The sequence below is a fragment of the Callorhinus ursinus genome, unplaced genomic scaffold (genome assembly GCF_003265705.2).
Source record: "Callorhinus ursinus isolate GAN/ISIS: 27379988/994484 unplaced genomic scaffold, GSC_fseal_2.0 scaffold25, whole genome shotgun sequence".
Classification (NCBI taxonomy): domain Eukaryota; kingdom Metazoa; phylum Chordata; class Mammalia; order Carnivora; family Otariidae; genus Callorhinus; species Callorhinus ursinus.
In genome coordinates this window covers 24329872-24355931 of record NW_027397087.1, presented here as the reverse complement: position 1 = coordinate 24355931, position 26060 = coordinate 24329872, and the positions used below count along the sequence as shown (strand labels likewise).

Sequence of the window (26060 nt, the reverse complement as noted above, 5' to 3'; positions counted from 1 at the left end):
AAAAGGAACAAAAAGAGGATACAGGAAAAAAGGAAAACGGCTTATTTTTAAATGTTGGCTAGATTTGGCACTGCTTAAGATTTGCATTCATATTTAAACTCAATCAGAACTTTGTCACAGTGTGACAGTTTTAAACAATGATTTTCTTTTTAATTTCATCTACTATCAATATTCAAAAATCAAATACATTATTATATTAACATTTTCCCCAAGAGGATGCAACAAAACAATCCCTTTTAATATGACAAATACCCAGATCTTCTTTGAAATATAAGGGCTCATATAATTTGATTCCAGGAATGTAGTAGGGACCAGAACATCCCTATTGTGCCATAAAAGAAGGAAGTACTCAAGAAATGAAGACATGTTAAAAGAACATGGGATCCAGGCTGAGAGGATTCCACTGGATAAATCTGAGACAATTCTAAGCATTAAAAAGAGTGACGATAATAATGGATTATAACACACTGAATAAAAAAAAATCTGTGAGTCTACATTGATAAAAAAATTTAATGGGGGAGGAGAAAACACTTTTTATTTTTACAGAAAACTGCCAACTAATAAATGTAGAAGGAATAGAAATATCCTAGCCACCACAGTATCGGTTGATTCAGATAAGAATCAATGAATGCCAATTGTACTGGCTAAAAGATTATTAGGGAACAGGGTATTCCCGCAGTTTCAAAGCATGATATCAGAGATTACTAATTAATTACAAAAGGCAAAGGACATCTTTACAACAAAAAAATCTGGCAGATACCACCTTAATCATATCATATTTCAACATCACCAATAATGGGATAATCATACATCTATCTTGTGCCGCCTGATTTGATGCACTGGGAAAGACACAGTATCACCTATGTAGTATTCCCATCAAAAATATATGACCTATTCTATTCATGAGGAAACAATCAAATGAATCCAAATTGAGGACTATTCTACAAAAAAACTGGCCTGAATTATTAAGAAAAGTCAATATAAGAAAAGACCAAAAAGAAAAAAAGAAAAGAAAGAAAAAAGATTAAGGATCTGTTCTAGGTTACAGGAAGCTAAATTGATATGACAATTAAATGATTCTTGACTGGAGCCTACATTGAAAAAACTTCAAAGCTAAAAGGGGCATTATTGGGACAACTGGAAAATTGAGAATATGAACAGTATATTAGATAAGAGTATTGTATTGATGCTAAATTTCCTGAGATAATTGTATTGTGACTACATAGGAGAATTCCTGTTTTTAGGAGACAACTGTTGAAGCATTAATGGGTAAAGTGCTATGATATTTGCAACTAATTCTCACATGACTTAGGAAAAAGTGTGTGTGTGTGTGTGTGTGTAAACACAGAAAAAGCAAAACTTCAGTATGTTAATAACTGGTGAATTCAGGCAAAGTGCATAAATAATCACGGTACTATTCCAATTTTTTTATGGATTTGAGAGTTTTCAACATAAAAGAAAAAAGAAAATCAGTATCATTTAATCAGAAATAACATGAATTCAAACTATAATCTTCAGTGTTGATAGCACATGATAAAGGCTCAATAAATATTTGAATGAATGAATATTCTGGAATTATTTAAGCATTTTTTTTAACTTAGGAATAACCATTAAAGAAGAAATTATTCCTGAGAAAGCATCTGGAATTAAATGACCAGCTCTAGGAAAGTCTGGCAGCTGGTACTGTGCTATTTTTTTTCCTTACTGATTTTTGCTGCCATGCCACACCCATCATTATAACTATATTCAAAAAAGTACTGCCATCCAAAAGACATAGCAAATAATACATACTCTCTATGTACATGTAAAAGTTCTGTACTTTTACTTACAAGATATTGCCATCAAAAGAAAAAAATGTTATCTGAAAGAAGGTAAAAGAATATCTAATTTTAGCTAAATAACATTGCTTTTTTATAAAAAAAAAGATAGTTAAAAATATCTTGTATTCTGTACCTTATGGAAATGAAATATTTGAATTAAAAAAATTAGTAATTATCACCTGAGATTAAAGCTTAACACTTTTTAATAAAGAAGGATTAGAAATAAACCACCTTTGGGATATTTCATTGATTCAGAAGGAAAGTTACAGCTGGGGGCTAAACAGAAAAAGAAAGCAGACTCCTTCATCTGAACACTATACCCAAGAAAATATGAGGAAGAAAACAATGAGGGGGGGAGCTAAATTGCTACACTATAAGTAAAAATGTCCATTGTGGCCTTTTCTTTCCTATACCATTTCTTAGAGCCCATACAAGTAACCATTGGAACTGAATAATTATTTCAAACAGACTACACATTTGTAGTTTCTTAATTGTACTGAATTCTACATATAATTATTCCTTGATATAAAAATATGATATGCAGAATTCTACCATATAAAATTTATATACCAAGGAATTAATCAATTCTGGTACATATTACCCCAAAATTTTATAGCACTAACGAGAAGGATTCCTTCCTTGCTTTTATCAAGGAGTTCTTCTCAAGGTATCAATACTATATAAATTAGTTACAGTTTTTTGTTACCCTGGGGAATCAATGTTAGAGAAACAGTAACAATAGTTGTAACATCAGGTGAGAGAAAGAAGTGATGAAAGGGCTGGATTTTTGTTATTGTTCACTTTGTTAATTAGCATAGTGCCTAAGTACATTACATTACAGCCTAGCTTGGAGAAAATGCTGTTACCAAGTGTTTCCTATAGCTTCCTACCCTATAAGCCTGTTCACCCAAATATCCTTAATATAGCGATTATTCCATCTGTTAACACTTGCTGAATCCTATTGTTCCCTCAATTACTACTGAATAGCATATTGGAAGTTATGGAGAAAGCTGGAACCTACACATGGAAATTTTCTTTATCGTCTGTTTTTTTAGGAATATATAGTAATAAGAGTTTGGGTAAGGAATGGAAAGTTCTAGTGAATGGAATTTTGTTAATTGAAAGTATTTTTAACAGCTTTTGTTGCTCCTCTCTCCCCTAAAATTAAACTTTGTTGCCTTGGGCTGCAGTGAAAGAGCTGTCATACAAATCAGTGATCAGTATCCCTGTATGCTTATGTATTTATTACAAGTAAAAACCTAGGATAAGTCTCCACTAAAATACTCTCTTTTCTTGCTACCTGCTTCTTGAATAAACATGTTAAACTTATGGATAACTGAATAATTACTTGGGTTCTGATTAATATAGTATGTGATTCATGTACATACCTTCTCATATGTTCTTATATACTCTTGGAGTCAGTTTTATTTTTTTAAATGTGGTGATTATAATCAACTTTTATTATACCTCATGTAAAAGAACTGTCTGAGAGGATGATGAAGCCCATCCCCTACTTCTCATGATTTCTATCTTGTTTACCCTTCAAACAGAGGAGAAGAGCAGCCTAAGTATTTGTGCATATTTACAAGAAAGTGAAGTGGGTTGTAGGAAAGATATATCCAAATACTATGGCTCCTGATAGCATTCTGGTTTCAAATGTGCTTTTCCCTTCATTAATCAGAACACAGCTGAAAAAACATGAAACTGCTTCTATGATGATAAATTTAGCAATTTTAATTAGTTAAGGATTAGGAAATCTGATGATCAGAGGTATACTTTCATTTAGAATGGTGCTTTAATGTACTATATTGTACTGAAACATAAGGCAGAGCTCTACTAAAATAAACAGTCATTGAAATGAGTACATAATACTCATTTCAATCAATTAGAGGATGAATTATAAAGTTCACTCAGTACTCCCAAATAATAATCCTTTTTTTAAAAAAAGGTAATTATCAATAACTCCTGGGTAATTGATCGTATCAAAGTTACCAAGTGATTCCAAAGACTTTTAGTAGAACCCAGGCCTGATTTTAGAAGTCAAGCGAAAAGGGTTCTAGAAAAAACCTTTCACTGGTATCTTTATGAATAATAACTTCTTTTAATTCCTGCAAGTAGCATCACTTGGATTTTTTAGAAGGCTTATTTATGACATTTAAAAGCTAGTATATTATAACACAAGTTATTTTGCCAAGAATAAATCAGGTAATAGCAGCACTCACCCACCTTCACTAACGAGCTCACTATTGTCTGACTGCTTACAAGAGATGATCTTCTCCACTAGTTGGTTGTAGCTGCAGTTACCAACAGCTTTTACAATGTCATCAATCTAGAAAACAAACGACTGTCTCACTAATCATGATAAGATTAAAAACAGTAACAAAGAAACCCACATCACTCTTTAGGGTTTTATTCTAATATTAAATGTAAAAATATGACTTGTGAAAAAGAAAATCAACACCCAACAGTTCCTAATTTTGTTTACAGCTCACTATAACACATTATGAAAAATACTGCTTAGCTGTATTTCAATTATGCAAAAAATAATGAAATGGGATTATTACATGCAACTTTATTTCTTAAGGTTGTAAAGATGCTAGTGATTAAAATAAAAAGTAAACTATTTCAGGAGGAAAAATAAGAACATTTCAGGTTTTTTTCTAAAAACAAATATTTTGCGTTTAAAGCAAGGCAAATCTAAAGATAATTTATGGGATTAACAAAGTTCTCCCATTTATTATTTAGTTCTCAGCAAAGTATAGTGGAGATGCAAGTAGACATAACTATGTCATTTTCCTGAAGAAAAGTTAATATACATTAATCAGGGATAGTATTTGCCTCATGAGTCTTATTTAATCTTTGTCTTTGGCAGTAGAGTAGAAAAGTAAATGCAAAGTTTTAAGCTGAAGGAAAATGAAACTGGGCATCTCTACTCTCCTTCCATTACACTTTGCTTTGACTACTGAAGACAAAGAGGTTTCTGGTGTCTAAACAACTTGTTTTGATTGCCATCCCAACTGTAAAATATATTTACTTATAAACTACATGTACTACTGTATTGACATATAATTAAACAAATATAAATTAATACATAGATATAACATAAGAGGGCCAATGTTTTCTTTCCATATCCAATGATCTTCTTGAATACTTACACTTTGAATACCACAAGTCTTCACATATATCTGTTCAAATAATACTCTGGACAATGGTTCTCAAACTGGGGAGCTTGTTAAAAAGATCTAAAAGAATTCCAGGCTCAAGTTGCTTCTCAGCTGTCTAAATTTTCATTCCACTGCTGCATAGCAAAGTTTAGGAAAAACTGCTCTAGGCTATAATTTCTTTGTTCCTGCAAAATTCTAGGATGGAAAAAAACCTCTGAACCACTGTGGGGACCAACTGTTGAGAAGAGCAGTTAATTGAAAAAAGTCAAAGCAGGGAGTTGTGAAAAAATGTTATATACACATCTTGAACATTTCATGTTAAAATACACAAATGTATTCACTTGTTAATCTTTCACGGTAGAGCCAATAAGGCTTTTTCTTTGAAAGCAGAATCTTACAATTCTATGTAAACAACACAAAAGAGTATGACTTCCAGTTTTGATTTAAAATGAAAACTTAGACCCTTAAGAAGCAATTTGAGGCACAGTTCCTTTAGATTTTCATTATTTTTCTTAACACTTTTATTGTTTACAGCAATTTTCCTTAGTGACTTAACTCCAAAGGATCTGAATTTTCAATCCTAAGGAATCCACAAAATACAAATAAAAGATAAATATACAAAAATCAATTGTACTTCCACAGACCAGCAATGAACAATATAAAGATTTCAATACAGAGATTTCATAGGCCAAATCTCTACATTAGCGTTTCATTCAATTAATTCATTTGGGAGCCTTTTATGCACAGCTGTGTACCAGGTGCTGTTAGAGAAACTGCAGACTCAGCAGTGAACAAAAGAAATGGTCTACGCCTTCATATAGTTTACATTCTAGAGTAAAGACAAACAACAAACCAAATAAGCAAATATATTATATGCTAGGTAGTTATATGTAGTGGTGTACAGCTGTTCTTTGTTCATTTTCATTGTATTCCACAGTATGGATATACCATGATATAATTTTTTTTCATTCATTTTTTGATGGCTAAGTTGCTTGCAGTTTTGGGCTATGACAAATAACTGCCATGAATATCCTTATACATTTATCCTATTCTACACATAAAAAGTTTCTCTAGGAAATATGTTTTGTCTAATTGCTAAGTCTTAAGGTATGCTTATCCTCAACTTTGCTACAGAACTCCAAACTACTTTCCAAAACAGAAAGCCAATTTATTTTCTCATCAGCGGGAAATGAGAATTCTCTACATTGCACATCTTCTCCAACATTTAGTACTGTCAGACTTTTAAATATTAATTGTTCTATGTTCTAATGGGTGTATAGTGGTATCTCATTTTGGTTTTTATTTGTATTTCCCTGAGGACTAGTTCATATGTTCACTAGTTGGATATCCATTTTTATAAAAAGTGCTTGTTCAAGTCATTTGCTTTTTTTTAAACTGGGTTGCCTATCTTAAAAAAATATATATATATATATATTTGTAGGAGCTCTTTATTCATTATATAAGTTGTAATCCTCTCAGGGGCTTGCTTTTACATTTTCTTTGGCATTTCTTTAAATAAATACAAGTTCTCAATTTTAATGTAGTCATGTTTACCAAAGTTCTTCATGGTTAATGTATTTGTTTAGAAATCCTTTCCTATCATTAAAGTCAGAAACATACTCTCAAACTTTGGCAGTTTTAGCTTTTACAGTTAAATATCAATGCATCTGGAACAAATTTTATGCTGTGAGTTGGAGGAAATAATTTCATTCTTTTCCAATTAACTATCTAATTAGAAATCCAAATTGGCTATCTAACTGGCTATCTAATTAAATATGTAATGGCTACCTAATTGCCTTAGCACCTTTTATTATAAGGACTGCCTTTCCCCTGTTGCTCTACAGTGTCTTCTGTCTATATATGCATGGTCTTTTTGGCTTCTCTATTCTCTGTCACTGGTCCAAATCTTAATTACAATATTTAAAGTATTTCCTATCTGGAAGAGCAAGTCCTCCCTGCTTGTTCTGCTTCAAGTATATCATGACTTCTATTCCCAGCCCTTTGCATTTCCACATAAATTATAGAATCCACTTGTCTCATTCCAAAACTACTCCCCATAAATCTGTTGGGATTTTGTTTAGGGTCATACTGAAACTATAATTTACTTTAGAGAGAATGGACATCTGTATAAATTGTCTTAAAATCTGAAATCTAAGAATAGAGACCTACATTTACATAGGTCTCTAATTTCTCTCAAATTTAAAATTGTGCACACAGAGATCTTGCACATCTTTTTGTCAGCTTTATTCTTAGGAACTTACGCTATGTAAATGACATATTTTTAAAATTTCATTTTGTCATTTATTTATTTAAAAATTTTATTTTTGGGGCGCCTGGGTGGCTCAGTCGTTAAGCGTCTGCCTTCGGCTCAGGTCATGATACCAGGGTCCTGGGATCGAGCCCCGCATTGGGCTCCCTGCTTGGCGGGAGGTCTGCTTCGCCCTCTCCCACTCCCCCTGCTTGTGTTCCCTCTCTCACTGTCTCTCTCTGTGTCAAATAAATAAATAAAATCTTTAAAAAAAAAGTTATTTGTTACTGACAACAAAAAATACTTACTTTAAAAAAATAAAATAAAATAAAAATAAAAAAATAAAAATTTTATTTTTAAGTAATCTCTATACCCAGCATGGGGCTCAAACTCACAACCCCAAGATCAAGAGTCACATACTCTACCGACTGAGCCAGCCAGGCGCCCCTTCTGTTTGTCATTTTAAAATTCTTTTTGAAGGGGGCACCTGGGTGGCTCAGTTGTTAAGCATCTGCCTTCGGCTCGGGTCATGATCCAGGCTCAGGTCATGATCCCGGGGTCTTGGGATCGAGCCCCACATAGGGCTTGCTGCTCAGAGGGAAGCCTGCTTTTCCCTCTCCCACTTCCCCTGTTTGTGTTCCCTCTCTTGCTGTCTCTCTCTCTGTCAAAAAAAAAAAAAAACTTTTTGAAGAATGTTTATTTGAAGAATTTTTAAGATTTTAGCTTTGTTAATCTTACTTTCTGCTTTTTAATACTTTCTGATCTTTTTTTAAAAACACTTTCTGCTCTTAAAATGGATATATAGTTTATTAGCTTTCAATCTTTTCTTATTCATTAATATATGAATTTAGGGCTTTAAAAATCCCTCTAAAAGCTGTTTTAGCTAAATCTCACAAGTTTTGATATGGATTTAGTTATTGTGCAGGTTAAAATATACTCTGACTTTCATTATCCTTTTTGGCCCAAACAATTTGTTTTTCTACTGATTTCTAGCTTAATTGCACTGTGGTCAGAAGATATTCTATACTCTATGTGATTTAAATCCTTAGAAATTTGCTGAAACTTGCTTTATAGCCCTGTCACGGGTCAGTTTTTGTAAATTTCATGAATGTACAGTCAGGTTCAAGAAAAAAAAAACAGGAGAAAATGTCATGGACAGGAGACTAGGAAGATATGATGATTAAATGCAATGTATTATTCTAGATTAGATCATGGAACAACAAAAATTAGTGGAAAAATTGGTGAAGTGTGTGAGAAATGAAATCATGAAAGTATTAGAGGGGAATACAGGCAATGACTTCTTTGATATCAGCTGCAGCAACTTCCTTCTAGATATGTCTCTGAGGCAAGGGAAACAAAAGCAAAAACAAACTACTGCAACTACATCAAAATAAAAGGCTTCTGCAGAGCAAAGAAAACAACCAACAAAATTAAAAAGCAACCTATGGAATGGGAGAAGATATTTGCAAATGACAAATCCGATAAAGGGTTAGTATCCAAAATATAAAGAACTTATAAAACTCAACACCCAACAAAACCAAATAATCCAATTAAAAAATGGGCAGAAGACATGAACAGACATTTTTCCAAAGAAGACATATGGCTAACAGACACATGAAAAGATACTCAACATCACTCATTATCAGGGAAATACAAATAAAAAGTACAATGAGATATCACCTCACACCTGTCAGAATGGCTAAAATCAACAACACAAAAAATAATAGGTGAGGATTTAGAGAAAGGGGAATCTTCTTGCACTGTTGATGGGAATGCAAACTGGTGCAGCTGCTCTGGAAAACAGTATGGAGGTTCCTGAAAAAGTTAAAAATAGAACTATCCTACAACCCAGCAATTGCACTACTAGGTATTTACCCAAAGAATACAAAAATACTAATTCAAAAGGATACATGCACCCAATGTTTATAGCAGCATTATCTACAACAGCCAAATTACGGAAAAAGCCCAAATGTCCATCGACTGATGAACAGATAAAGAAGATATGGTGTATATATACAATGGAATCTTACTCAGCCATAAAAAAGAATGAAATCTTGCCATTTGCAACGACATGGGTGGAGCTAGAGGGTATAATGCTAAATGAAATAAGCCAGTTAGAGAAAGACAAATACTGTAGGATTTCACTCATATGTGGAATTTAAAAAAGAAAACAAACGAGCAAAGGAAAAAAAAAGGAGAGAGACAAACCAAGAAACAGACTCTTAACTGTAGAGAACAGACTGATGGTTACCAGAGAGAGGTGAGTAGGGGGATGGGTGAGATAGGTGACAGGGATTAAGGAGTGCACATGTCGTGATGAGCACCAGGTGATGCATGCAAGTGTTGAATCAATATGTTATACACCTGAAACTAATATTACACTGTATGTTAACTGGAATTTAAATAAAAACTTAAAAAAAAATTGGTGAAGTATGAATGAAGACTCTAATATAGCTAATAGTAATGTACCAATATTAAGTTTTGATATGTGTACCAAGGTTATGTAAGATTAAGAGAAATGGGGTGAAAAGTATGCAGGAATTCTCTGTAATATCTTTATAAATTTTCTGTAAATCTGAAATTATTCAAAAATAAAAATTTATTAGTTTTTTTAAAGAATACATATTCATTAGGTTTTATTTTCTGCTTCTGTCAATTACAGAGAAAGACATAACATCTTCCAGTATGGCAATCTATTTCTTTTTATAATTCTGTCAAATTTTGCTTTATGTAGTTTGAGATTATATGATTAGATGCATACAAATTTTATTTTATTTTTTTAAAGATTTTATTTATTTGACAGAGAGAGACACAGCGAGAGAGGGAACACAAGCAGGGGGAGTGACAGAGGGAGAAGCAGGCTTCCCAATGGGCAGGGAGCCCAATGCGGGGCTCAATCCCAGGACCTTGGGATCATGACCTGAGCCGAAGGCAGACGTTTAATGACTGAGCCACCCAGGCGCCCACAAATTTTATTTTTTATTGTCAAAAACTGACCTTTAGGGCGCCTGGGTGGCTCAGTTGGTTAAGCAACTGCCTTCGGCTCAGGTCATGATCCTGGAGTCCCGGGATCGAGTCCCGCATCGGGCTCCCTGCTCAGCGGGGAGTCTGCTTCTCCCTCTGACCCTCTCCCCTCTCATGCTCTCTATCTCATTCTCTCTCTCAAATAAATAAATAAAATCTTAAAAAAAAAAAAAAACTGACCTTTATTCTTTGTGGCAGTTCCCATGGGTCCAAAGAATGAGCAATCAATCAGGTATTTACTTTCTAGGTGTCTCTGGGCACATACAAATCTAAAACAATTATATCTCCTCGGCAAATTAAACATTAAGCAATTGTATGGCATCTTTTTTTCCCCCTCTTTACTTGCAACCTTTGTTTTTTATATCTCTTGTGAACAATAAATATATATTATTTTAACCCAACCTCAGAATCACTTTTAACTAGAGCATTTAGTTCTATTTACACTTACTATAATTATTTATATACTTGAACTTATTAAATCTACTCTCTTTGTCCCATCAGTTCAACATTCCTTTACCTCTTCTTTCTTCCTTCTCTTTAGATTAATTTTTCTCTTTTCTACTAATCTAGAAGTTACCCACTATGTTTTCTATTCTTTTCATAGTTACTCTAAAAGAGCATTATCCAATAGCACATTCTGTAATAATGGAAATATTCCAAATCTGTGTTGTTCAATAAGATATGCACTGGCCACATGTGGCTACTGAGCAATTGAAATATACCTAGTGCAACTCAGAAACTAATTTTTAATTAAATTTAAATAGCTACATTTGGCTACCACATTGGACAAAGAAGTTACAGAAACTATAACATCTACCCCTACACAAAGTCAGAAGTTAATATTCTCTTCTTGAACAATTAAATCTAGGCCCTTAGAATACTTTACCTTCCTCCCAACTTATGTTATTTTTGTATTTGCTAATGTTTTTAAAATCCCAAAAGATAGCGTTATTATTTGATACAGTCCACATTTCTATTTATCCACATATTTATGTTATTTTCTCTTCACTTTTCCCTCCATCTGAGATCATTTTCCTTATTTCTAAAATCCTTGTTTAGAATTTCCATTAATGTTGGTCTATTGCCAGGAAGCTTTTTTTTTTTGAGATTTAAAAAAATGTTTAAGTAATCTCTACGCCCAATGTGGGGCTTGAACTTAGAACCGTGAGATCAAAAGTCACATGCTCTATTGACCAAGCCAGCCAGGCACCCCAAGGAAGCTATCTTAATTTAATTAATCTACAAAATGATTTTGTTCCATTCTTGAAAGATAATTTTTCTGGGAACAGGACTATAGGTTAGCATTTGTCTTCTTTCAGCACACTCAATATATCATTTCCACTTGTTATCTGGCTTCCAATGTTGCTTTTAAAGAGTTATTATCAATTAATAATGAAAAAATATCCTCTCAGTGGCTGAATTCTGGTGCTCACCATCAAGAGAACAGCTGAAATTTATTTGCAAGATAATCATTTGCAGAATACATCATCAGAATACAAAGAACTAACCAGTTCTGAGAGGTAGTTCATATACACCTATCGATTACTAACTTTTGCCGTGCTCTTTTTCCTTTCTCAGCAGCAGAATCATTCTGTCACAAATTAAGTAAGTAAAATAGATAAAAAGCACAGCCCTCACCCTTTCCAAGAGTTTGAAAACCACTGTGTATACCAGAAAAGTCTGATGAACTACACTTGAGTATATGTTTTTCTTTAAGCATATGAATTCAACTGTTTAGCAGACAATATATAGCTCTACACAGTCAGAGAGATGATCTGAGTAAAATTTTAAGAACTCAGGCTTAAGTTCCTCAGGCTGTCAGCTCATTCTCCTCAAGAATCTAGGCAATCTGGCATTGTCATCTGCCAGGATCCAACATGGCTCACCTTGGATATGTAAAATGCTGGACATGGTTATACTTTTCAGTGATATTCTCAGAGACAGAATGCCAATAAAGATACAGATGCCCTGTTTACAGTAAGCCATGCTTTCCTTGCCCAGACTACCAGTTGCTTTTACCAACAGACAAGGATGGAGAAACTACTGCTATTGCGATCTCTCCGTCCTTGTAGTTAATGCTTCATGCCATCAATCAATATTTACTAAGAACCTACTATGTGCCAACCACTGTTCTAAACAATGAGATATAAGAGCCCAGCCCTCATAAAACATTCTAGTGGGAGATGAGAGTCAATCAAGTAAATAAATAATAATTCCAGATAACGGTAAGTGGTAAAGAAAATCAAATAGGATTGTGGGAGAGGAAATGACTGAGGAAAGGAGGGTGACTAATTTCAACAAGTTGTCAGAAAGGGTCTGTCTAACAAGGTGATATTTGACCTGAGATCTGAATAGTGAGATATCAGAAACATGAAGATCTGGGAGAACAATGTGTAGGATAGTAAAACAATGTTCCACAGTAGGCAATCAGCCAGTAGAAAAACCTGAAATAGGAATGAACTTGACATGTCTGAAGAACAGAAGAGCAGTCAGCATTACTAGAGAGTAGTAAAAAAAAAAAAAAAAAAAAAAAGGGATAATTATATGAGGTGAAGTTGGACAGACAGGCAGAGTCTAGGTCATGCAGCATATCATAAAAACTCTAAAAAGGATTTTGTATCTTATTGGAGTTACAGTGGAGGTTTTTAAGGAAAGGAGAGGGGCACAGGCATCAAGGGGAGGGTTATTTTACAAAGATCACTCTGAGTGCCAAGACAACTCAATGGGGGAAAGAATAATCTTTTACAAAGAGTACAACAAATACTACTAGGACAACTGGATATCCACATGCAAAAGAATAAAACTGGATCCCTTGTCAAACTATATACAAAGATTAACTCAAAATTGATCAATCACACTCCTGAATATAAGCATTAAAACTTTATAAAACTCTTAGAAGAAGATACAGGAGTAAATCTTTGTGACTTTGGGTTAGGCAAAGCCTTCTTAGGACACCAAAAGCATAAGCAACAAAAGAAAAAAAAGAGATAAATTGGACATCATCAAAATTAAAAACTTTCTGGCCTCAAGAACACCATCAATAAAGTGAAAAGACTATCCACAGAATGGTAGAAAATATTTACAAATCATATACCTAGTAAGAGACTTATACCTAGAATATATAAAGAACTCTTGCAACTCTATAACAAAAAGACAAATAGCCCAATTAAAAATGGGGAACGGATCTGCAGACATTTCTCCTAAGAAGATATAGAAAAGGCCAATAAGCACATGAAAAGATATTCAACATTATTAGTCAAAAGAAATACAAACAAATCCACAATGAGATGCAATTTTATACCTATTAGTATGACTATAATCCAAATAACAGATAATAACAAGTGTTGGTGAGAATGGGGACTCAACTTTGTAGGTAACTCCTAACTCCCTGAAGTTATAGTCTTGGACAAACTGAGCAGGCTGGAGAACAGTGCCCTTAACCTCACAATTTGGCTAATTTCAGATAAAACTACAAAAATGTAACAATCAGAGGGGCATCTGCATGGTTCAGTCGGTTAAGTGTCTGACTCTTGATTTCAGCTCAGGTATGATCTCAGGGTCATGAGATTGAGCCCCGTGTTGGGCTCCATGCTGCGTGTGGAGCATGCTTAAGAGGCTGTCTCTCTCCCTCTGCCACTCATGCTCACTCTCTCAAAAAAAAAAAAAAAAAAATATATATATATATATATATATAAAACAATCAGAAAATATAAATCTAGATTAAATTTCCAAATGAATAAATTTTACTATATTTGTGTTTTTATGATTTTAAATTTTCTACTTACCTGTGGATCCACTAACCACCCATGGTACAAAGGAATATCAAGAAGATCAAATACAATGCATTCTGGTGTATATTCAAATACTCGAACACCAGTGAATTTTACGTTTACATCCAAGCCTGTCTGCAGTTTGTGCAAGATTGCCATAGCATCACTCATGTTCTGAAAATAGAAAGGAGAAAGGTAAAGATGAGAAAAATCAAACGACAATGACAATAACAACAGCAAAGATACTTGAATGCAGGCACATTTACTTCTACTTTTCCATTTTATCCAATTTATTTGTCCCTTCAACCAATTTTTAATAAGTGCCTACTATGTACCAGGCACTAATTTGAGTTCTAAAGAGATAACAGTGAATAAAACAAAGTTCCTGATCTCCTGTAACTAATATTCTATTTTGAGAGACAAATATATATACAATATAATGTCAAGTATTTAAGGAAAATTGAACAGGATAATGACATACAGACTGACAGGGATGAGGGACCTATTTTAGACCAGAAAGACCAAAGACAAAGTTTCTAGTCAAAGAGTATTACCTCTCCCACTTTGGGGCATATATCCAAAAGAATTGAAAATAACATCTTGAAGAGATACTCGCATCCCCATGTTCATTGTAGCATTATTCATAATAGTCAAGAGGTGGAAACAGCCCAAATGTCCACTGACAGAAAAATGGATAGAGACATTGTGGTATATACGTACAATGGAATATTATTCAGCCTTAAAAAAAAAAAAAGGAAATTCTATCGGGGCGCCTGGGTGGCTCAGTCATTGAGTGTCTGCCTTTGGCTCGGATCATGATCCCAGGGTTCTGGGATCGAGCCCTGCATCAGGCTCCCTGCTCTGCGGGAAGCCTGCTTCTCCCTCTCCCACTCCCCCTGCTTGTGTTCCCTCTCTCGCTGTGTCTCTCTGTCAAATAAGTAAAATCTTAAAAAAAAAATAAAAGGAAATTCTATTACGTGCTACAATATGGATGAAACTTGAGGACATTATGCTGAGTGAAATAAGAAATCACAAAAGGACAAATGCTATGTGATTCCACTTACATGAAATATCTAGAGTAGTCAAACTCCTGGAAACAGAAAGCAGAACGGTGGTTGTCAGGGGATGGACAAAGGGAAAGCTGGGGAGTTGTTCAATGGGTTTAGAGTTTCACAGTTTTACAAGATGACAATGTTCTAGAGATCTGTTATCAACGTGAATATAGTTAACACTACTGAACTATACACTTAAAAATATTAAGGGATTAAATTTTATATGTTTTTTTGAGATTCTATTTATTTATTTGAGAGAGAGAAGAGAGCATGAGCAGGGGAGGGGCAGAGAGAGAGGGAGAAGCAGACTCCCCAGTGAGCAGGGAGCCCGCCTCGGGCAACTGATTCCAGGACCCAGGGATCATGACCTGAGCCGAAGGCAGATGCTTGACCGACTGAGTCACCCAGGCGCCCCTAAATTTTATATTGTTTTTAAATCACAATTTAAAAAGAAAAAGAGGGCGCCTGGGTGGCTCAGTCGTTAAGCATCTGCCTTCGGTTCAGGTCATGGTCCCAGGGTCCTGGGATCGAGCCCCACATCGGGCTCCTTGCTCAGCCGGAGTCCTGTTCTCCAGCTCCCTCTGTCCCTGCTTGTGTCCCCTCTCTCACTGTGTCTCTCTCTGTCGAATAAATAAATAAAATCTTTAAAAAAATAAAAAAAAGAAATGAGCTATCAAGCTTGAAAAGACACAGGAAATTTAAATGTACATTGCTAAGCGAAATAAGCCAACCTGAAATGGCTACATATTGTATGAGTCCAAATGATATTCTGGGAAAGATGGAGGCAGTGAAAAGATCAGTGGCTGCCAGGGGTTAGGAAGAGGGAGGGACTTATAGGCAGAGCACAGAGGATTTTTTAGGGCAATAAAACTACTCTGTATGGAACTAAAATGGTGGAAATTTGTCATTATACATTTTCAAAACCCAGAGAATGTCTAACAAGAGTGAGCTTTAATGTGAATGATGGACTCTGGGTGATAATTATATATCGATGAATGGATATTGATAGTAGGGGAACATTTGCATGTGTGGGATGGGGAGGCGGGGAGGGACAGGAGGTATATGGCAACTCTGTTCTTCCCACTCAGTTTTGCTGTCAACTGCTTTAAAAAGGTGGGGGAGCTCTATAAAAATGGCACTTAAATATCAACCAAAGCAAAATATTGACTCTGTGAAGCTCTGGGGAAAAAAGCACTCCGAACAAAGTAGACACTAGTACAAAAACTCTGATGCAGAAATGATTTGATACTATGTCCATGGAACAGCAAGGAGTCCTGAATAGCTAGAACAAAATTAGGTAGAAAGTGTAGGAGATGAAGTCAGAGAAAGAAAAAGACAAATACAAAGACTTGTTGCCCAAATTAAGGAGTCATTCTGTCCACCTCTGTTGTCTCTGTAAATATGGTCACATAAATCTGTAATGAATACTATTTTAAAACATGTTTTTAACATTTTTAATACAGTAAATATGGTCATACTTATAGAGGATATATTTGATGAAACAAAAAACTCCAATATATAATTTTTTTAAAGATTTTATTTATTTATTTGACACAGAGAGAGAGAGTGAGAGCAGGAACACAAGCAGGGGGAGTGGGAGAGGGAGAAGCAGGCTTCCCGCCGAGCAGGGAACCTGATGCTGGGCTCAATCCCAGGACCCTGGGATCATGACCTGAGCCGAAGGCAGACACTTAATGACTGAGCCACCCAGGTGCCCCCCAATATATAAAATTTAATACAATTTTTATTTAATCCCTACTGTTAATCAGACACTGTGCTACATATTGAAGATATAAAAAAATAGGAGGGGACTATAGCCTACCAGGCGGCTTATAGTAGAGAGGGTGAACACGAAATAAATCCTTTTATATTAAAACTAGGGACTCTCCCTGAAATCTGAAAAAGACAAACTTAGGTCATAAGAACAAAATTCTGTTTTACCAAATAACATAAAACTCCATTCGAAGAGACTATACAGACTGAAAATAGAAATTACTCAAATCTTTTAAATTTATCAATGAAGAATTTATAATAGGATAACATTGTTATATAATCTGGCTTTCATCAGTTTCACCTCTTCCTAATAACTATATTCTCCCAAAACAATATATTTTTTCAATCTTCCCAAAAGTTGAACCCTTGAAAATAATCAGCTTACATTTTTTCCCTTCAGTGCTATAAAACTTTTCCTAAGCCATAGCAATGATGAATCTGAAAAAATAGTAATAGTGGGCTATTGTAGGATTATAGTTCTACTGCTACTGGTTTTTCTTCTACATTTGTTAAATTCTTGGTTGTCAGTCACCCAATTTCCTTCAGGGTAGGTATAATTTCTAATAGCTCCTGGGCTCATTTTTCAAGAGTCTAGATCACTTTAATGGAAGTATTTCCTGAGACTGCAAGATGGACTTGAAAAAACAAACAAAATGCTGGTCTCATTGGCAAATACTCATCAATCAAGATTTTCTCAAGACTGTGCAACAAAAATAAACAAATGTTGAGGGTGATATGAAACTACAACTATCATCTACAATTCCTAATTTCAAGTTTTTGTATTAAGCAAAACAGCCTCACTAATTTCAATGAGATGGTATAAATTTGATAAAAAATATAAATTGAATCTTATCACTTTATACTTACCACTTTCCTGTATTAGAGGTTAGCATGAGATTTCATTTGAAAAGACTTTCTAACGCAAAAAATATTTGGAAATTACTGCTTTAAGCTACAAATGCCAACAGAATTTAGATGACAGCATACCAATTTGGCTTTAGCTACACATTTCCTACCTTACAGAGTGAAGCAGTGCAATACGTTTGGTTTTTCAATTCTATTAGGACTAGATTATCAAGATCATTCAAATTCAAAAAAATCTGCAATACTAAAATGAGTTTTGCTTCCTAAGCCAATTTGTTACTGCTAAAAGTATTTAAAAATGTTGCTTTGAAAGTAACTATAAAGGTTCCAATGATGTCTATTTCTTCCCTGATACTTCCTTTCACTGTAAGAACCTGATTCCTTCTTGCTTTTTGCTGTCAAACAGAAGAACAATACTGAAGAAAACGAGGTTCCCCTTGTTTCCTTCCAGCTCCAATAGTTTTAAGCTTCTCCTATTTTACAGAATAGAATCTCTAAAAAACATGCAAGAAATGTGGACACATTGAAACTACAAAAGAAAAGATTTTGTCCTAATGACACACAACAGACATCATTTACTCAACTTCCTCTCAAATATAATTATAAAATATAAATAAAATGAGGAAAAATGAATCAATGACAAATTCACTTGAAAGTCAATTTTTCAAGAAAAATACCAGGTTATCATTCTACATAGATCTGTAGATCTGTGTTTCATTCCATATAGCATATATATTCATATAAAGCAGAGATGTAAAAGTATGCCCTGTGGGCCAAAACTTGCTGAAGCTAAGAATGGTTTTTACATTTGTAAAGCGCTGTAAAATAAGAAAATGAATATGCCTATGAGCCACTGACAGAGACCAATGAATACATCCATTAAACACCAGCTTAAACTCAGCCATTAAGTTAAAAATTACACATTTTAATATAACAAAAATTGTGTCTATTACCTGCTCATAGTTTAAACGTTGAATTTCTGAAATTTCCTTAGGCTTTGCATCAAGCATGTAATCTCCTGTAAAAAGAAATTGTGAAATTGCCTTTTTAAAATATTACTTTTTCATTACAAAGGTAATGATTTTAATTATAAATTATAGAAATAAGTGACACAAAACTGACCCCCAGTTCTACTCAGAGAAAAATCGGTGTTAACTAATTGCTATAACCTCAAATATTCTTTTCAAGGTACATACTATAATGCTTTTGAACTTACTTCTACTTTCCAATATATTTGAGCATTTTTCCATGTCACTACAATAAAGCTCTAAAAGGCTGTACCAAGTCTCAATGCTATCAACAATATAAACTGCTACCTCATTACTTTCTCAAGAATGGGTGTTATCGGGTCACCTGGGTGGCTCAGTTGGTTAAGCAACTGCCTTCCGCTCAGGTCATGATCCCAGGGTCCTGGGATTGAGCCCCGCGGGCTCCTTGCTCTGCAGGGAGCCTGCTTCTCCCTCTCCCTCTGCCTGACACTCCCCCTACTTGTGCTCTCTCTGTCAAATAAATAATAAAAAACCCAAAAAACCAACAGCTGTTATCAGTGTTTTAAATGTTTGCCATTCTAAGAAGTACACAATATATTTTTTGCCCTTGAGAAATCGGTATATATGTATTTTTGTTATCACCCTTCCCCCATCATCTTTTTAATATATGTATGACTTTTAGTATATGTGGCACCTTTTTAATGTATGTAACACCATTTTAATATATGCAGTAACTTTTTTATCTATGTTTTGCCTTTTTACTTTTTTATTTTATTTTTAAAAAGATTTTATTGATTATTTTAGAGAGAGGAAGAGCACATGCAAGCAGGGGAAGGAGCAGAGAGGGAGGGTGGGGGATAGAATCTCAGGCCGCCTCCACACTAAGTGTGGAGCCCAATGTGGGACTCGATCTCACAACCCATGAGATCATGACCTGAGCCAAAACCAAGAGTCAGATGCTTAACTGACTGAGCCACCTGGGTGCCCCTATGTTTTGCCTTTTTAATAACATATTAACTATATATACTTTCCTTTTTTTAAAGATTTATTTATTTGAAAGAGAGAGCGAGGAAGTAGGAGGAGGGGCAGAGGGAGAGAATCTTTAAGCAGACTCCCTGCTGAGCAGGGAACCCAAGAGGGGTGGGCTCAATTTCACAACCCATGAAATCAATACCTGAGCAGAAACTAAGCGTCGGACACTTAACCAACTGAGCCACCCAGCACCCCTACACTTTTCTTTTAATTGCCTGTCTATATCATTTTTTCTTATTGAACTATAAAAGTTTTTTTAGTAAAATGACTTTTTAAAAGATTTTATTTTTAGTAATCTCTACACCCAACATGGGGCTCAAACTCACAACGCAGAGACCAAGAGTTGCACTCTCCACTAACTGAGCCAGCCAGGCACCCCACCCCTCTCTTTTTTTAAGATTTTTTTTTATTAAAGATTTTTATTTATTTATTTGAGAGAGAGAGAGCACGAGCGGGGAGGACAGGCAGAGGGAGAGGGCGAAGCAGACTCCCTACTGAGCAGGGAGCCCCACCTCAGGCAATCGATCACAGGACCCTGGGATCATGACCTGAGCTGAAGGCAGATGCTTAATTGACTGAGCCACCCAGGTGCCCTTAAGATTTTTAAAATGCTCTTTTTTAAAAATGGAAGTATAGTTGATACACAATGTTATATTAGTTTCAGGTATACCATATCATGACTCAACAACTCTATATGTTATGCTATGTTCACAAGTGTAGCTACCATCTGTCATCATACAGCACTATTACAACATCAATGACTGTATTTCCTATGCTGTACTTTCATCTCCATGACTTATTCATTCCATAACTGGAAGCCTGTACCCTCCCACTCCCCTTCACCCATTTTGCCCATCTCCTCACACACCTCCCCTCTGGCAACTACCAGTTTGTTCTCTATATTTATGGGTCTCTTTCTGTAAAAACTTTTTTTCAATCGGAAGAATTAGAACACTTCCTGTTATACTGTGTGGCAAATATTTTTTTCCCGTATATTGTATTCTGACTTTATGGTGATGCTTTTTGTCTATTTTTTTTTACCATACAGAAATATTTAATTTTAATAACGTCAAATTCTTCTATTATGGTTTCTGATTGGATGTCATGTTTAGAAAGATCTTTACCTCTTAAGCATATACAAACATGCACATGTGCTTTCTTCACGTAATTTTTTGTTTACCTTCTTAATGTTTAAATTTTTAATTTATCTGGAATTTATTTCAATATAAAAAGTGATATATGGAACTAACTTCTCGCCTAGCCTCCCAAATCACTAAGTCGATAAAACTGTATGGGTTTTTTTTTTTAAGATTTTATTTTTAAATAATCTCTGCACTCAACATGGGGCTTGAACTCACAACCCAGAGATCAAGAGTTGCATGCTCCACTGACTGAGTCAGCCAGGCACCCAAAAATTGTTTTTAATGTAACTTTTATTTTTCTAATTCAAAATAAACCTCTAAAGAGTGCATCAAGTGTTCTCTTAAACTTTTCAACAAGAGATTTCTGATGACATCAAGAATCTCTGATAACAAAAGATTCCTATGAACATCAATATATTATTACTTGTGCTTTTTGTGTGTTTTTTTTTTTTAAGATTTTATTTAGGGGCGCCTGGGTGGCTCAGTCGTTAAGCATTTGCCTTCGCCTTCGCCTCAGGTCATATCCTGCTCCATGGGAAGCCTGCTTCTCCCTCTCACACTCCCTTTGCTGTGTTCCCTCTCTCGCTGTGTCTCTCTGTCAAATAAATAAATAAAATCTTTAAAAAAAATTTTTATTTATTTATCTGAGAGCGAGCATGAGCGGGGCAGTGCAGAGAGAGGGAGCAGCAGACTCCCCACTGAGCCAGGAGCCCGAGGTGGGGCTCAATCCCAAGACACCAGGATCGTGACCTGAGCCAAAGTCGGACACTCAACCGACTGAGCCACCCAGGTGCCCCCTGTGTATTCTTTTAATTAGAACTTTTTTTTTAAAGATTTTATTTATTTATTTGACATAGAGAGAGAGAGATAGTTGAGAGCAGGAACACAAGCAGGGGGAACAGGAAACAGAGAAGCAGGCCTCCCGCTGAGCAGGGAGCCCAATGTAGGGCTTGATCCCAGGACCCTGGGATCATGACCTGAGCTGAAGGCAGACGCTTAACGACTGAGCCATCCAGGCGCCCCTAATTAGAACTTTAAGTTATCAAATCTAACTAGTAATGATTTTATTCCACATAGGCACAAGAACTCCCAAAGCACTAAATTAACTGATCATAAAAATGTATAAGCAAGTCTACTTACCATTTTTGAGTCCTCTCCATACATGGCACACTGTATATTTGTATGTTAGGGCTTTCATATAGCGTTTAACTGAAAACTATGCTTTAAGTAAATTCTATATACCATTTATTCAAATAAGTGAGGACACAATTACTATACTTGTGTCTTATATTTAGGTTCTGTATTTATCCTGATAAAAGACTGTACTTGCTCTCCTCACTAAAACCTTAGTGGAGTCAGGATGCAGAACATTCTAGAATTCAATATTAAATGACCCTGAATATGCTATCATAGATAAAACTTAAATGCTAAGGGTCGCCTGGGTGGCTCAGCCGGTTAAGCGGCTGCCTTCTGCTCAGGTCATGATCCCAGGGTCCTGGGATCAAGTCCCGCATCGCTTCTCCTGCTCCCTCTGCCTGCCTCTCTGCCTACTTGTTCTCTCTCTCTCTATGTCAAATAAGTAAATAAAATCTTTAAAAAAAAAATTTAAATGCTAAGAGTAGAATAATTATTGTGAAAGACTCAAATACACAACTCCTCTTTTCCCAAAGACAGAAAAGGTTTCTGCACAAGAGAATAACCTGGCTAAGGTAGGCAGCTTCTTAGATGGACCTCAACAGGGGCACCTGGGTGGCTCAGCTGGTTGGGCATCCAACTCTTGATCTCAGCTAGGGTCTTGATCTCAGGGTCGTGAGTTCGAGCCCCACATGGGGCTCCATGCTTGGCGTGGAGCCTACTTTTAGATGGACCTCAATAATTCCTGTCTTCTGGTATTCATATTTTTGTATAATCCCCTTCCCTTGAGTATGGGTTGGACTTATTAATTCACTTCTAGGGAATAAAAAAAAGGCATAAATAATGAAATGTCACTTCTGAAATTAGAATACAGAATATTGTGGCTTATTGTCATGATGCTCTCCCACTTGCTCACTCTGAGGAAAGCCAGGTGGCATGTTCTGAACTGCCTTATGGAGAGGCCTGCATGGCATGGAACTAAAGGAGGACTCTGGCTATGGTTAGTGAGGAACTGAGGAACTCAGTCCAACAACCTATGAGGAACTCAATCCTGCCAACAACCATGTAAATAACCTTAAAGCAGACCCTCCTGAGTTGGGTCTGGGGATGAGACTGCAGCCCCAGCTGACACCCTGACTGCGGCTTCATGAGAGACCTTGAGCCAGTCACTTAGCTAAGCCATGCCTAGATTCCTGATGTACAGACACCATTAGATAATAAATGTTCATTATTAAACCGGTGAATTTTGGGGTGATGTATTATGCAGCAATAGATATCTATATTTTTAGGAAAGTTTGTAATAAAACTATCAGATATTTTTAAAAGACTAAGTTTGAGCTTCTAAGAAAGATTTATTTATCTAAATAAATCATCGCTTAAGAGTGTTGTTTTATCTAGCTTATCTAACCTGTATATCTGAATTTGGTTAACAATACTATTTCAGGGGCTCAGTCAGTTAAGCGTCTGACTCTTGATTTTGGCTCAGGTTGTGATCTTAGGGTTATGAGATCAAGCCCCACGTTGGGCTCTGCACTAGGAGTGAAGCCTGCTTAAAATTCTCTCTCTCCCTCTGCCCCTCCCCCACATCTCTCTCTCCCTCTCAAAAAACAAACAAATGAAAACAATACTAGTACAATCAAAAAATTGAGAGTTTAGAGAGTCTACTATGAGTATTTAATAATAGGCTAAAACAAATAAATGTTTCTCTTAAAAAACTAATAATTTGGTAGGGAAAAGAACATACAAGAAACAGAATGAGATGATGTAAAGTATAATATAGCATAACATGTAATAAATGCCTGAAGTACCAATTGATTTTGAAAAGAGATACTGATAAAGCCTATAGCACCTAGAAATATCCTTTGGAAGGGGTCATATCTAAACTGGATTCAGAAAAAGGGCAGAACTTGGCAAGGCAGTGAGGGAAACTGCATTCTTTGAGGGAGAAACAGTGACAGAAAAGCACATAAAAGAAACATCATGCCGTGGGGTGCCTGGCTGGCTCAGTCAGTAGAGCATGCAAACTCTTGATCTCGGGGTTGTGAGTTCCAGCCCCATGTTGGGTGTAGAGGTTACTTAAATATAGAATCTTTGAAAAAAAAAAACAGAAAGAAAGAAACATCATGCCATATGGACAGCTCATAAGGTTTATACATAAGATTTATGTTGTAGGGGTGCCTGGGTGCCTCAGTTGGTTAAGCAACTGACTCTGGATTTTGGCTCTGGTCATGATCCTGGGGTCCTGGGATCCAGCCCTTTGTCAGGCTCTGCACTCAGCAGGGAGTCTGCTTGAGGATTTTCTCTCTCTCCTTCTCCCTTTGCTCCTCCCCCCGCTTATGTATGCCCTCTCTCTCTCTAAAATAAATAAATAAATCATAAAAAAAGAAAGGAAAGGCAGAGATGATGCCATTTATTTAAAAAAAAAGGTATATGTTGTAGAGTGGTGGAAAATAGAGCTGGACAAGTAAATTGGATCAGATAATAGAAAATCATAAATAATATGTTGATAAGTTTGGCTGCTTGTAAAAGATCATCAGGGATCTTTACCTTTATCAGTAGACAAGTGAAGTATGAAATTGATGCTTTAGGAAGATAACACTGTTATGTAGGCTAATTTGAAGGGGAGAGGAAACAACAGAGTTTGTAATAAATCATATCGTGAAATACACACAGAAAGAGGAAAGAATTTCAGAAAAAGAACCCATAAGACTTTGCTACTAACGGGACATTCCAGACAAACAGAAATCAAGAAACAAAAACCTGACAGCTACACTAGGCCAAAAACTGGAAGAGAGGGTTTGGCAGTAGTTAGCTTATGCCAAGTAAGCATTAGGAATAGAGAGACAGGTCAACTTTGGGCAAAATTAAAATGCTTCAACAGTGACCTCCCTATCCTAGCTTGCAACGTTCCTTTCACAACGCCAAAGCCCTCCAACAGGCCACGTCCATGTTTGGCCCTGCTCCAATACTCTAGTAACAGAAATTTTCAAATTAAAATTTACTCCTCCTCTAACTTTTGCCAATCGAAATTCCCATTCCCTGTGGTCTCTAAGCTAGGTGCTAAGAAAGCAATTAATGGTTTGTCTTACAACCTTTCCACTAGCATTTGCTTATTAATTTAAAAGCATCTCTGGTTCCTCCAGAGAACTGAAGTAATCTCGAGAGGAGAAAATCCAAATAGCTTAGAAAATTAAACAATTTGTTCTGGCAGGGTTGGCCCTGAATGAAGTTCACTTTTGGCAAGACAGGGTCTTCAGAATCCCTTTTCTCACCTCATTCTTGCTTACTTCTCCCCCACCTCCCATTAGGATCATATTACTTTCCTTTTTTTATTTTTTAATTTTTTTAAAGATATTTGTTTATTTGACAGAGAGAGACAGCAGCGGGGAGTTGGAGAGGGAGAAGCAGGCTCCCCACTGAGCAGGGAGCCCAATGTGGGGCTTGATCCCAGGACCCTGGGATCACGGCCTGAGCCGAAAGCAGACGCTTAACAACTAAGCCACTCAGGTGCCCCAGGATATTACTTTCATGCTGCCCCTAGTAGTTGAGTCTCCCTAACCCAGGACTTCGAAACCTCTTTATTTACCCAGATTTAGATGTTTCTTCCTCAATTTTTCTTTTTCCCTATTAAAATTTTCTACCCTATGTGCTGCTTCCTCGTGGCTTTGCTAGCTAACAAATTATACAAAGACATGCTAATTAGTTTCTCCCAAGAAAAATACCATGTTAACATTTTCATAGAATACACTTATGCCGCCACATTCACTGCATTGTTGACACCTCCAAATAACTTGCCCACAGTATGTGCTATCAGTATTTGCTGGATAAGAAAAATAAAAGAAAGAAAAAGACAAGTAGTGGGAATTTCAAATATTATATAAAAAATACTTTTGAGTGGTAAAGGGGGAGAAGGGACATACTTTTGAGTATATGAGCCTTTCAGGGAGGAGGTTAGGTAAATGGCAACAACCTATTACAGCAGAGAGCACAGCCTGAATGAAGTTAGAAGCTGTGGAGTAGCAGTGTAGTTTAGGCTAACACTGTCCAA

General features: G+C 35.8%; 1 protein-coding gene and 1 pseudogene across 4 annotated transcripts in view; both read right to left on the bottom strand.

Moving 5' to 3' along the window:
* The window catches only part of LOC112832848 (ATP synthase peripheral stalk subunit d, mitochondrial pseudogene), a 407341-nt pseudogene that overhangs the window by 344207 nt on the left and 37074 nt on the right, over positions 1-26060 (bottom strand).
* The window catches only part of MINDY2 (MINDY lysine 48 deubiquitinase 2), a 72928-nt gene that overhangs the window by 28995 nt on the left and 17873 nt on the right, over positions 1-26060 (bottom strand). For 3 of the 4 annotated variants that reach the window (XM_025884045.2, XM_073877083.1, XM_073877082.1), the window contains exons 3-5: positions 18669-18733; positions 14042-14200; positions 4047-4149 (exon numbers count right to left, since the gene is read on the bottom strand). In XM_025884045.2, the coding sequence (XP_025739830.1) occupies positions 4047-4149; positions 14042-14200; positions 18669-18733 (327 nt within the window). The remainder of the gene's footprint in view (positions 1-4046; positions 4150-14041; positions 14201-18668; positions 18734-26060) is intronic. The other variant, XM_073877084.1, reaches the window with a different exon arrangement.